Raw genomic sequence first — 13,712 nt, 5'->3', positions numbered from 1 at the left:
CGCCGAGGCTGCAGTGAGCCACATCGAAGTTCATGTAAACCGATTGATCGAGCTCGATCTTGAACTGTAAAGGAATCATTGTAGTGGCAGCTGGTCATTGCACATTGCAGGTGCGGTGTGGTAGGTAGAAACGATGCCTTGTTTAGCGAAATTGGGCTTTTACGCTTCACTTTAGAAATTTCATAAAGCAGTCGGAGAGCCGGAGGAATGAAGCAATGATTGTCGACGGCGGAGCCCCGCGGGATCTGCAGAGTGTGATTTTCGATGGCTTTATTTTCAGGAGAACAACCGCGATTTACTGTAAGCTGCTGTATAAAAGTTGATGATCTATCGATGATCGGTGGCAGTACAAGTTTGAGGTTTCCGGAATATCGAACGGTTCTTCTTGCTGCACGTCCGTTAGTGTCCAGCAGTGACTTAAAAGTGACTACAGTTTTAAAAATGACGCATTCCGTGCATGGTCTAGTAATAAGTGTGATTTTAACAGTTGCTTCCGGAGCATTTACCGACCACTCGAAGAAGATCTGTATCAACAAATATAGTGTTACCTGTTTAAAATTGGAAATCGTGTCATTTCTTGAACGGATATCGGAACAATCCGAGTACAATTTAATGTCCGGAGTGAGTGTGGTAAAAGATGCCGATGCAAACGTCACGAAAACGGCCGAAATCATCGCCGAAGTTTCCAGAATTTTTCCAAAGGATCCGAATAAACGATTGGACGAGTTTTTAATAGTAAAGTTGAACAATTACTTGAAAAGTCACTCATTGAGATTAAAGCTAATGGACAGCGAAGCTATGGAAAAAGCGCGTGCTCTTTTTGAAGGACGAAAGGGAAAACTTGGCAAAAAAGGCGGGTTGGAAACAATGATCGCCGCTGCGATGATGATGAAAGGTAATTATGCTGCAATCACATGATTGGTTTGGGCAAAGGAGGGTGATAAAAATAAGTAGAAGGAGTGATCCGATTGATGAGCTACAATCGCGCCTGTGAAAGAAAGAAACTAGGGGAAAGTAGTTAACAGTGAGACAGCAGGAACAGGGAGACAACGGGAATAGTTTCGTCATTTAAAATTTAAGATCCATGGTATTTTTCTGAAAAATGAAATTTGTGAACCTATAATACGTGAAGTAGCATGAGAAAAATTTGTTGCTTTTTACTATATTTTTCATCAAAAATCATTTTCGTGATGGACAAAGTAAATTTAATGGCGATCATTTTCAGGTAAATTTTAACAACAAAATGCTTATTCTAAATTAAAAATACTATCTAATCGAATTATTTGCTAACATAACTATTTCACTATTTGTTCATAAAACTTTCCTATTAGGAAAAGTGAGTCAAACAGATCGACCTAGTATTTTTTTTTATATTTTTTTCTTGTTGAATTGCGAATCAATCCGGATGGATTGATTGTAAATGAATTCTTGACTGTGCTAAAAGTTTGATGACCAGAATTTTCCCTTTATATGAATCTATATAAATGTGAAATGTATCGGAATTTTCAACCACACTTAACAATAATGTTTTCAGTTTAGATAGAATAAACAGGACTACCTCAATCTCAAAAGTCGCGAATCACTTTCGACCTGATCGAGTCATCTTGCACGTTGAGCCCCCCTGTTCCTGGTGTTTCTGTGGTTGTTGTGAAGCGCTGTTTTCGTCACTCTGTCGTCCGGCATTTTTACGATGTGTCCGGCCCATCGTAACCTACCGACTTTCGCCAAATGTACGATAGGAACCTTTCCAATCAGTGCATGTATCTCGTGATTCCCACGCCTTCGCCACTCTCAGTTTTCAGTTTGTACTCTGCCAAATATCGTTAGCAGTACCTTCCACTCGAACACGGCAAGGGCGCATAAGTTCTCCGTGACCGGCGTCATGGCTTAAAGTCCATAAAGAACTACTGATCTAATAAGGGTTCTGTACATCGACAGCTTCGTAAGGCGGCATATGCTTTTTGATCGTAGCATTTTGCAAAGGGCAAAATACTTTGCCCTAAGACCTAGGACTATTGTTGTTGTTCGCGGTCACCAGCGACACCAAATACACGAACTCATCTACCACTTCTAGTTGGTCACCGTCAACGGTTACCGTTTGTGGGAGACACGTATTTGTTTGCTTTGAGTGTCTTCCCTTTATATGTTTGGTCTGCGACGCATTTGTTTTTAGCTCAATCCTCCTAGACTCTGCTTTCAGTCTGGTGCAGATTTACCATTTACTCCGCCGTCACAAAGTTCCTGGCTCATTTGTCATTTACAAAGCTTAGGAGTTGACTACCTTGGCGAAAATCGTCCCTCTCGTTTCGATGCACAAGCGTCGGGTCACTTCCTTGGGAGCGACGTTGAACAGCATGCAGGATATTTAAGTCGTCACCTTGTCCCAGGCTTCGCCGCGTCCCGAGATGCGCATGAAACACATCACTCGATCCGATATAGCTCTGATCAGTAGTGGCGGTGTATTCGGTAAACCGTGTTCATGCATTTTCTACCATAGCTGGCAGTCTGGTAATACCTTTCGAAACCATGTGCTATCGGTGACAGCCAGCGTAACTAGATCTGGGAGAGTACCTTGTAAGCGACGTTTACCAGCGTTATGCCGCGAAAGTTGTGACTGCTCCCGATCACCCTTTTTGTAGATCGAGCGAACCACGCCTTTCGTCCATTCCTCCGGTAGCTCCTCCTCTTCCCAAATCTTGGTAATAACCCAGTGTAGGATCGTTGCCAGCATTTCTCGACCATGTTTACTAAACTCTACCGGCAGGCGATCCTTACCAGCGGCTTTGTTGGTCTTCAGCAGCCTGATTTCTTGTTCGACCTCTTGGAGGTCAGGTGTTAGGACATTACTATGTTCCATGGTTAACTTCTGTTACGGCTTCTTCTGCGACTTCGCCATTGAGGTACCCATCGAAGAACCACTTCCACCTGACGGCCACCTTGCACACATTTATGATTAGATTCCCTCCCTCGTCCCTACTGTAGAAGGGAAAATCAATCTTCACTGCTTGATGGTCCAAATCGGAATGAAAATATTATTTATTCCGTATTAGTTACAGGGAGTCAAGGATAGCTAATGCTATACAGTTTGCTACGATCCTACACCTACACTTGCTAGGTTTCGGTATGTAGCCCTTACGACTTCACCTTCTTGTAAAGCTTGCGCTCGGAATAACTGTTTATATCCTTCACGATCTCTGACCTCTTTTTGGCGCTTTTGACTACTCAGGATCATGATCAACTGGTTCCTTGCTCGTCGATATTTGACCAAGTTCTCCCTAGTGGCAATGTTCAGATACTATTTTCCAACCAATTTTTTTCTCCACCGCTTCAAAGCCATCACCTAACACCCATCAAACCAATCATTTTGTATACTACGGGGCTTTCCACCTAGTGCCTAGTGCAATAGCGGCCTCTCTGATGGTTGATTGTGTTTTGCACCAAGCGTCTTCGAGGTTTGAAGTATCTAACTCTTCAGAAGAAAGCAGTGCCGCATCCAATATTCGCGCGTAGTTCTCGGAAGATTACGGGTTATTATACTGTCTGATGATCAGTCGAGAAGGACGGTTATGACATGTCCGGTATAAGATTAAGAGTTTTGAGCGCACATATACTGCTGGAAACGAAGTTTTTACATCGTTGGTCGTAATCGTTCGTGTCGGCGTGTAGGCTATCGGGTTCTATCACCGGCCTATATATTTCTTCCCTACCTACGATGACGATCCTGATGTCCCGTGGTGAACAGCTATCGTATGTTGCATGCAGCCGCGCGTAGAATGCTTCCTTCTCATCGTCGGGACTACCTTCTAGAAACGGTTGTTTATCCTAAATAGACACATTCTCTCGTTGATCGGCTTCCAATCTATCATACGATCCTGCATCATGCCCAACATTACAAAGCCCATTCCCAGTCCATTAGTAGTGTCACCGTTCTAGTAAAACTGGGCCTTTCCGTCGCGGATCTTCCAAATTTTCTCTCTTTTGCAACAGATTTCCTGCAGAGCAACGATGCTTAGTTTACGGTCCTTACCGTCCTAAGACAAAGCCTGTTGAACAAAGTTTCTCCATGTAACTCAGTTGAGAGCTACCGCTCTCCAATTCCTCGGACACCGAGTATTCTCCGCGAGATCTCGCTCTACCTGGTCTAACCATCTTGCTCGCTGCGCTCCTGGTCGTCTTGTTCCTACCGGATTTGAGGGGAACACAATCTTTGCAGGGTAGTTGTCCGGCATTCCTGCAACATGCCCTGCCCATCGTCTTCGTCCAGCTTTAGCCACCTTCTGGATACTGGGTTCGCCATAGAGCTGTGCGAGTTCATGGTTCATCCTCCGCCTCCATACTCCGTTCTCCTGTACGCCGCCGAAGATCGTTCTTGGCACTCGTCGTTCGAAAACTCCGAGTACTCGTAGGTCTTCCTCGAGCATTGTCTATGTTTCATGCCCGTAGAGAATAACCGGTCTAATAAGCGTCTTGTACAGGGTGCACTTTGTACGGGGACGTAGTCTGCTCGACCGCAATTGGTTGTGGAGCCCATAGTAAGCACGACTTCCGCTGATAATACGCCTCCGAATCTCACAGCTGGTATCACTGTCCGCCGTTACCAGTGAGCCAAGGTAGACAAATTCATCGACTACCTCAAACTCATCGCCGTCGATCAATATACTACTACCCAAGCGGTGTCGTTCGGCCTCGGTTCCACTGGCCAGCATGTACTTTGTTTTAGATGTATTTACCTTTAACCCAATCTTTTCTGCTTCGCGCTTTAGTCTAGTGTACTGTTCAGCCACCGCCACAGATGTTCTGCCGATAATATCCATGTCATCGGCAAAGCAGACGAATTGGCTAGGTTTGTTGAATATCGTGCCCCGCGTGTTGATATCCGCTCGGTTCATAACACCTTGTAGCGCTATGTTGAACAGCAGGCATGAAAGACCATCACCTTGACGAAGCCCTCTGTGTGATTCGAATGAACTTGACAATCCACCCGAAATCCGAACACAGCACTGTGTACCATCCATCGTAGATTTAATCAGTTTGATGAGCTTCCTAGGGAAGCTGTTCTCGTTCATGATTTTCCATAGCTCTTTCCGGTCGATGGTATCATATGCGGCTATGAAGTCAACGAACAAATGATGCGTGGGAACTCTGTATTCACGGCCCTTTTGGAGGATTTGCCGCAGTGTAAATATTTGATCCGTTGTAGACCGACTTTCGACGAAGCCGGCTTGATAAGATCCTACAAATCTATTCGCAATTGGTGATAGACGGCGGAAAATGATTTGGGACAGCACTTTATAGGCGGCACTGAGAACGGTGATCGCTCGAACACAGTCCAACTTGTCGCCCTTTTTATAGATCGGGCAGATAGCCCCATCTTTCCACTCCTCCGGTAGCTGTTCCGTATCCCAAATTCTAACGATTAGTGGGTGTATACAAACGGCCAGCTTTTCTGGACCCATTTTAATAAACTCCGCTCCGATGCCATCTTTTTCAGCTGACTTGTTGTTCTTTAGCTGCATGATGGCCTCCTTAACATCGCCTATCGTTGGGGCTGGCACCTCTTCCCCGTTTGTTGCACCGTCAAAATCGCTTCCCCGCCGCCATGGTGCTCCGCCTGGGCGCCATTAAAGTGTTCGTCGAAGTGCTGCTTCCACCTATCGGTCACCTCACGATCGTCCGTCAGAATACTGCCAGTCTTATCCTGTAGGCTAGCAGCACAAAACCTTTGCGGGATCCGTTCAGTTTCTGGTAGAACTTTCGCGTTTCCTGAGAACGATGCAGCCGCTCCAACTCTGCATATTCCTGCTCTTCCAGGTAGCGATTTTGCTCCCGAAAGATTTGGTTTCGCTGCATCTTCTTCCGTTTGTGTCTTTCCACGTTCTGACGTGTGGCACTGCGCATTTTGGCCGTCCGCGCAGCGTTCTCCTCATCCATCACCCTCCTACATTCATCAACAAACCAATCGTCCCGCTGATTCCGGGCCACATGCCCGATGGAGCTCTCCGCTACACTGCTGATGGCTGTTTTGATAGTGTTCCAACAGTCCTCGAAAGAGGCTTCGTCCAGCTCGTTCTCTTCCGGCAGCGCAGCTTCGAGTGAATGCGCGTAGTTTGCGGCGACGTCTGGCTGCTTCAGCCGCGCGAGATCTAACCGATGGCTGGCGAGATCTAATGGCTGGCTGGCGTCGGTATCGAATGTTTTTCACAACGGAGAGTCTTGGGCGCATCTTAACCATCACTAGGTTGTGGTCCGAGTCAACGTTAGCGCTTCGATAGGATCTGACGTCGATAATGTCTGAGAAGTGCCGACTGTCGATCAAAACGTGGTCGATCTGTGATTCTGTCTGATTTGGTGACCTCCAGGTGTACTTGTGATGGATTCTGTGCTGGAAAAAAGTACTACGTACGGCCATATTCTTGGAGGCGGCAAAGTTGGTAAGCCTTGGGCCCATTTCATTGGTCCGCTGGTGTGCACTGAACCTTCCAATCAGGTTTGGATTCCTCCTCCTGACCGACCTGAGCATTGAAATCCCCGATGACGATCTTGATATCATGTTTTGGGCAGCGGTCGTATTCACTCTCCAATTGCGCGTAGAATTCATCTTTGTCGTCATCGGTACTTCTGAGGTGAGGGCTGTGCACGTTGATGATGCTTATATTGAAGAATCGGCCCTTGATTCTCAACCTGCACATTCGAGATTGATTGGCCACCACCCAATCACCCGTTTCCGCATCTCGCCCATCACTATTAAAGCTGTACCCAGCTCGTGTGTGTTGCCGCAGCTCTGGTAGATGGTATGTCTATCTCTGAACGTACGTACCGTTGAGCTCTTCCAGCACACCTCCTGCAGCGCTACGACATCGAACTTGCGGCTCTTCAATAGGTCGGAGAGCAGTCGAGTGCTCCCTTGGAAGTTGAGAGATCGGCAGTTCCACGTCCCGAGTTTCCAATTCATAGTCCTTTTTCGTCGCGTGGGTCTATTCCGATTGTTCCAGTAAGAATTTATATGTTCTTCGTTCCGTACTTTAGTATTTTTCGTGGTGATGGCTTGCAAAGCCTGCTACACCAACCCCCTGTCTCGCCGGAGGGCCAACAAAGCTCGAAAGAGCCCTCCTTTCCTGTCAGCATACGACCTTGGCTTCCACCGGGGTTGGTTACCCGATCTCCACCAAAGTTGCTCGTATCCCGGCTGGTACCACGAGGAGGTAGGAATATGAGTTGCTGGATAAGAGGCTATGAACCACTCTAGGTCTATTTTGCGCCTACACGTGCACAAGGCACCGACGGTACGCATTATTCAGCCGTTTACCAACCAACCGGTTCCGTCGCCTAGGTGGATGCCGAATATTCCAATTCGTATTTGCTTGAATACTCGTAGTTGTTTAATTTAGGTGGGTTACCTTACTAGAGCCACAGTTCCGACTCTAGAGATGAGGCTGTCATCACAAACTAACAGCCGTAACACTGAAGCCTCATTTCGTCGTCAATAAAAACGTTCATTTCAAATTTTCGCCAAGACTCAAACAACAGTCGCTGCGTGAGAACGCCGCTCGCCTGCGCTGGCGCTGTTGTCAGATAATTTACAGCATTTCTCAATTTATAGCACCCTATTCTGGTGTAGCGCGAAGACTGCACCAGGTGATGCTAGTGTTTTTCCATGTTTTGGGGGTGTCATTGAAATGATGTTTTGTTAGAAAATTTGTTCGAAGTGTTACGTCTGTTATTCTGTGCTGTCATCTTATAATGCCGAGACAACACTGTGCCTCCTTCCCTGCCGGTACACGGCCTTAGTTTCCACAGGGGTTGGTAACTCGAATCTCCCCTGCATAATTCAATCATACGAATTATTAATTTAAAAAGTTAATAGTTAATAAAGGGTTCAATTCCGGTGTAGTGGTTAGCATTCACGCCTCTCACGCCGAGGACTCGGGTTCAAATCCCAACCCCGCAGAAGTCACGAATGACCTAAGCTGTTAAAATGACTATAATCAAAATAAAAAAAAATAAATAATTAATAAGCTCTACAAAAATGGCCAAGAACCGCTAGCAACGGCAGTTCATTGAATAATTTCTAGGATTTGGGCGGAGGAGAAACTACCGGAGGAAATGATGGAAGGTGTAGTCTGTCCCATCTACAAAAATGCCGATCGACTAGATTACTGTAATTACTGCGGCATCACGTTGGTCAACGCCGCCTACAAGGTGCACTCCAAGATTTTGTTGTGTCGTCTATCCCCAATAACAAGAGAATTCGTAGGGCAGCTACTACGTATCAAATTTTTACTCTCCGACAAATCCTCCAGAAATGTCGGGAGTACAAGGTGCTCACGCATCATATTTTCGTGAATTTCAAGGTAGCATACGATACAGTTGAACGAGAACAGCTATGGTAGAACGTGTGATCCGGCGAGCGGGCACCAAAACGAGAGGAACGATCTTCAGCAAGAGTGGCCAACTTCTAGTTTTCACAGATGACCTCGACATCATTATTAGAAACCTTGGGACGGCGGAGGCAATCTACGCCAATCTAGAAACGAAGGCTAGGAGGATAGGGTTACAAACCAATGCGTCGAAAACCAAATATATGGTAAGAAGAGGCTCCAGAGAAAGTAACGTTTGCCTCCCACGGACAGTGACTATTTACGGCGATGAACTGGAAGTAGTTGATGAGTTCGTATACTTGGAATTTCTGGTCACCACCGACAATAATACGAGTAAGGAGATCCAACGACGCATTCAAGCTGGAAATCGAGCCTACTTTTCTCTCCACAAGCCGCTTCAATCTAGGAGCATACACCGCCACACAAAGCTGACGATGTACAAAACGCTAATCAGACCGGACTCTACGGAATTGGAACAGTAACTTTGCTTACGAATACATACGTGCACTAGCCGTATTTGAACGAAAGGTGTTGTGGACTATGTTTGGCGGAGTACAAACGGAAAGCGGAGAGTGGCGGAGGCGTATGAAACACGAGCTACAGGCTCTGCTTGGACAGATTCCCATCGTACACCTGGCGAAAGTTGGGAGACTACGGTGGGCCGGCCACGTCGCATGGATGCCGGACGACTGAACCCCACCAGCACCAGGAATAGAGGGGCTCAACGTGGCTCGACCAGGTTGAAGTCGACTTGCGTGTGTCGAGACACGCAACGAATTGGCGACGAGTAGCCCAGGACCGAGTACAATGGAGGGGAATTCTTGATACGGCAAGAGCCACCCCGGCTCTCGGCTGCTAAAGTAAAGTGAAGTAAATTATTAAGTTAAGTTTAGGTGTCCACCAGACTACCACGTCAGCACAATCGTTAAGATTAGGGCCCCTCAGTCGCAGAATGTTAATTCAAATATAGCTATAAGAAGCGATATATAAAACAAAACATACTAATTCATGTTATCAAACTTTACGGTTTATATTTATAGCATGATGTTATGAATATATTTTCATACTGTAAATACAAATACATAGAAATGTTTTTTTTTATCGTGAATATAAATTTGAAACCACAACGAATTCTTATTAAAGCAACGTCCGTTACAAAACCGGATCAATGAATTTTTCAAATATACTATTCGCGCTAATGGTTTGTTTCATGTTTCCAGGAACACTAGGAGCAATTGCTCTAGGAACCCTTGCGCTCATAGCCGGCAAGGCTTTGATGACAGGACTGTTGGCGCTTACCTTGGCCACCATTGTTGGACTCAAATCGCTCACCGGCGGCGGGGGCAGCCACAAATCCACAACCTACGAAATAATAGCGAAACCAATGTACTCACATGCCGAAACGGAGGAAACCAGTCATCCGCACACTGGCTTTAGCGGGGGCTGGAAACGCTCCCAACGAATAGAGATACCGGAATATTACGCCAACGAGGGATACTAACCATGTACATGCGCTGTGTTATGATTTTCAAAAGAAATATTTTCCTGGCAGTATGTGATCGTAGCGGTAGTGACGAGTAAAAACTTCCAGCGATCATTTCTTTTCTCCATTTGCTCTCTTTGAAGCTTCTTTTTAAGCGCCTAACATATAGTCTATTGAAATAACCTTGTGTGAAGAACTGAAAGCTTCATCCACTCATTTTATTTGTAAGCAGCCGATATAACTTTGATTCAATCATAGAGTAAGGTTTTCTCTGTTTATTTATTAATGTGATAATAATTTAATGATTTGTTATAGTCCTAGCTTAAGAAGCATTTTCATAGTTATATACTATCATCATAAAAGTTTTTGCCGAAATACTGTTGTAAATATTTCATGATATTAACGTGATTAACGTGTTAAAACATATTCCATTTCTTTAATTCTGAACCAAAATTTGTTGAATTATCTCAGAAGGGATCTCGCCCCCTGCAGACAGCGCGACAAGTGACACGCTTGTTTATATGGAATTCGTGTTCGTCGCCTAGTAGGATAACGCATATGTTTTGGCTTAAGGTTAAGACATAAACCACACGGCCGCGAATTACCCATATACGGTGTGTCGCATGTCGCTCCGTCTGCAGAGTGCTTTACACTGTGGTAATGTCACCACGAAACTTTAAACAAATTCTGTAGTTTTTCAAAAAACGAAAAAACAGTAGGTCAATCTTCATTCCCCATACCTTAGCACAATCAGGTAACTATCTTAGTATTATAGTGATGTAATACTTACTGTTACACACATGGCATATAAAAAAGATAAAATAAACATCAATTTATATTTCTGTGGTACTATTGTTTTTACTTCCTTACCGCTCTAAATATTTACTTTCGTAGCGCAATTTATACTGATGACTTTGCAAAACGATTTTGATGACCTTTACAAAGGATTTGTTTCATTTTGAATTCCTATTACTCTCCAACATAATTGTTTTTTCCCCCACTGCATATCGTACACAGGTGTCACAATGTTGCCCAAGCACACATTATTATTTTGCTACGGTTTCTTGCACTTTGTCGTATGGCTAGGCACAAACAAAAACGAAAGAAAAGTGCGCCCATTTCCGATCTTTAATCAATTATCTTGCCGCCATCCGAAAGCAAAGGTTCGGTTTGATGTTTTTGCGCTGCCCCCGGGTAGGTTTGTTGAAAAGCGATGACGCTCACCCGCATACATTAGCGAAAGTTCAGCAGACTGAAGAAAATGATTGCTGACATTGTTTTGTCTTGATTTCATTCCTGGCCTTCGAGTGATGAAAACACACCTGTCACAGGGCAACAATCATGGCCTCTTTCTGCGAAGTACAGTAGTGACGGAGTTCATCCTACGTAATGATTGCCTTAAAATTGTTCATCCGTTTGATTGATAATTGGTCGATATCAATTCATAGAAGTAGTACTGGCGAACTGGCATTGTTGCATTCCAAGCATTTTCTTTAGAGACTTTAGTTATGATTTTTTTTTGAAAATGCTTCAGAACAGTAACTTTATCACAGACACTTTATCGTAAACACAGACCATTGTTTAAGTTACTATCTCGCATTGAAGGGTTAAAGTAATAAAGAAAGCATATACTTTTTTATTACACAGTTTGACAAAAAATAATTTAATATTGAATAAATATATCTGACACTCCTTTTCTTTCTTTTCTGCTGCATATTATGAGCATTTCTATGCGGCTCGTTCGTGGAAGCATACCAATCAGTTACAATAGACTTGAGAAATGAATGATTAAATGCTGCATTGAGACTGGCGCCGTATTAGGCTCCATTTCAATTCATTCAATTGCTTTTGCTTCTGGGTCTTTAAATTTCATATGTTTTAGTACTCATATTATGCCCAGCCCTACAGACTACCAGCACAGACAAACAGACATAACCCTTGGAAGAAAAATCTACAAAAATTATTGTCACGCACATTTTGCCTGAACACCAGCACCATCTATGATCAACATTCCCGGCTCCAACAGAAGTATCCCTCGAACAACCGAGAAATTTTCATGGGATATTCCTCTCCTTTCGTTAAAAAGCGCCACTTTGACGAATACGGTGACATTTCCAACCAACAATAAATTTGAAATAACAGTTACAGCGTGCGATGAATAGAAGAGTGATTGTTATGTCCACTTGTCTGTGCTACCAGGTTGATTATTTCCCGAAGCCACCAGCAAACACTACATTGCTATGAGCGCAGATTGATTTACAAGAATAATTCATGCTGTGACGGAAGCTACGTGCCGTGAGCCCTCGCTAATATAAATGACTCCTCGTTCAGATTAGGCAAGTTCATTTTTAATCTGAATATTTGGTTACTCTACTCATTTTCACATACGCGCAAGGTGCGCACCCTATCAATTTGCTGTTTTGATTTCTAAAAATAAAAAATAAGAAAACTTAGGAACTGAGGAAGCCTGCAAGTCGTAGGCGAAATACGTATCTGTCGTGAATAAAATACACATAGTAGAATTAAATTGGATAAGTTTTCTTATTTTTTATTTTTAGGTTTCGTATTCTACTAAGACGCTCCAAAAACTTCAGTGTTTTGATTTGACAAAAACAAACATTTTTAAAACGTATCAAATGTGAGTGAATTTTCAACGTCCAGAGTTTAGAAGCTAGGTAATTTTCTAAACTATTCCAACTAAAATGGTCTTTGTAGGGTACTGAAGAGAGGTAAGTTACGTGTGTGCCAAAGCTTCTGCGCAAGAGGAAACATATTTAGTTTTTTTTTTATTTTTTCAATTTGCCCGGTCATCATAACGGTCAATTGTATATGACGCTTGAATATTTTTAATGTGAACGCATTCAGTTTTTAAGTTTAGTTTTAGTTTAGTTTTTAATCTAATTTGCTCAAATTAAAGAAAGTCGTACTAACGGGGAGTGACGGTATAGAAATTTTTTCCCAACATGGCTCGTTCCTGCACTCTAAAAAATCGATACGTCGCATCCACGTGAAAAATCATGTAAAACTTCTGCATAGCAACTTACATGAACTTCATGTACTAGTTAGAGTGACTATATACAGAGTGGCGCCAAGTCATCCCAAATGTATGCAATGCGGTTTATCCTAGGTTTTTCCTTCTCTTTCCTGCATACGCGTTGGATAGGTTGTCTGCTCGATTGGAATGACACTGACAGATAATTATCATTCCAATTTTGACATTGTCGCCACTCTGTATATAGTCACTCTAGTACTAGTTAATAGGAAAGTTGATAAAATTTACCGGGAATGTACGTAAACTGGTTAGTACGAGTGCGAATTACCAATAATTCACGTAAATGTTACATGGAAAGTGTTATGGATGAGAATAACTTGACGTGCCGTTTTTTTTTGAGTGTGATTAATTATTTAGGCCATTGCACAATAAATTTTTAGAGTTTTTGCCATCAGCCCTTAGAAATTGGCTTTAAGCCTCTAACGGGCAACATCGTAAAAACGATGCGATCAAGCCAATTACTACTTTTTTATGAAAGTACACTCAAAACAAGCTCGAATTTTGATTTTCATGCTAAAATTATTATCTGGAGGAGCGCCGGGTAAGAAATAGTCCAATTCCCAATTTCCTTTTTTCGTTTTTCAAGTCTAACGCTCTTTATTATTTTTCGGAATTTGTCGATTTCTTGTTTCTGAAAGATGATTTTGCGCATGGTCATGATAGAACGCAGAATGTTGTGATATTAATATGTCAAGAAATCGGTTCTGAACTAATTTTTCATATTGTTAGTTCAAAACAAATTTTGTATGTTGCTCTGAAGCACCAGAAGCGAAAAAAATTGAAAATTAGGAGGCAAAAA

At 43.3% G+C, this 13,712-nt stretch overlaps 1 protein-coding gene across 1 annotated transcript; it reads left to right on the top strand.

Annotated features, from left to right (window-relative positions):
- The first annotated feature begins 441 nt into the window (after positions 1-441).
- LOC128745626 (uncharacterized) lies at positions 442-9,879 on the top strand. The gene is made up of 2 exons (XM_053842700.1): positions 442-895; positions 9,599-9,879. The coding sequence occupies exons 1-2, from the start codon at positions 442-444 to the stop codon at positions 9,877-9,879; spliced, it is 735 nt and encodes a 244-aa protein (XP_053698675.1).
- The last annotated feature ends 3,833 nt before the right edge of the window (positions 9,880-13,712 follow it).

This window comes from Sabethes cyaneus, chromosome 1 (assembly GCF_943734655.1).
Source record: "Sabethes cyaneus chromosome 1, idSabCyanKW18_F2, whole genome shotgun sequence".
NCBI classification, from domain to species: Eukaryota; Metazoa; Arthropoda; class Insecta; order Diptera; family Culicidae; genus Sabethes; species Sabethes cyaneus.
The sequence above is the reverse complement of the archived record's forward strand: the minus strand, read 5'-3'. Positions and strand labels throughout refer to the sequence as shown.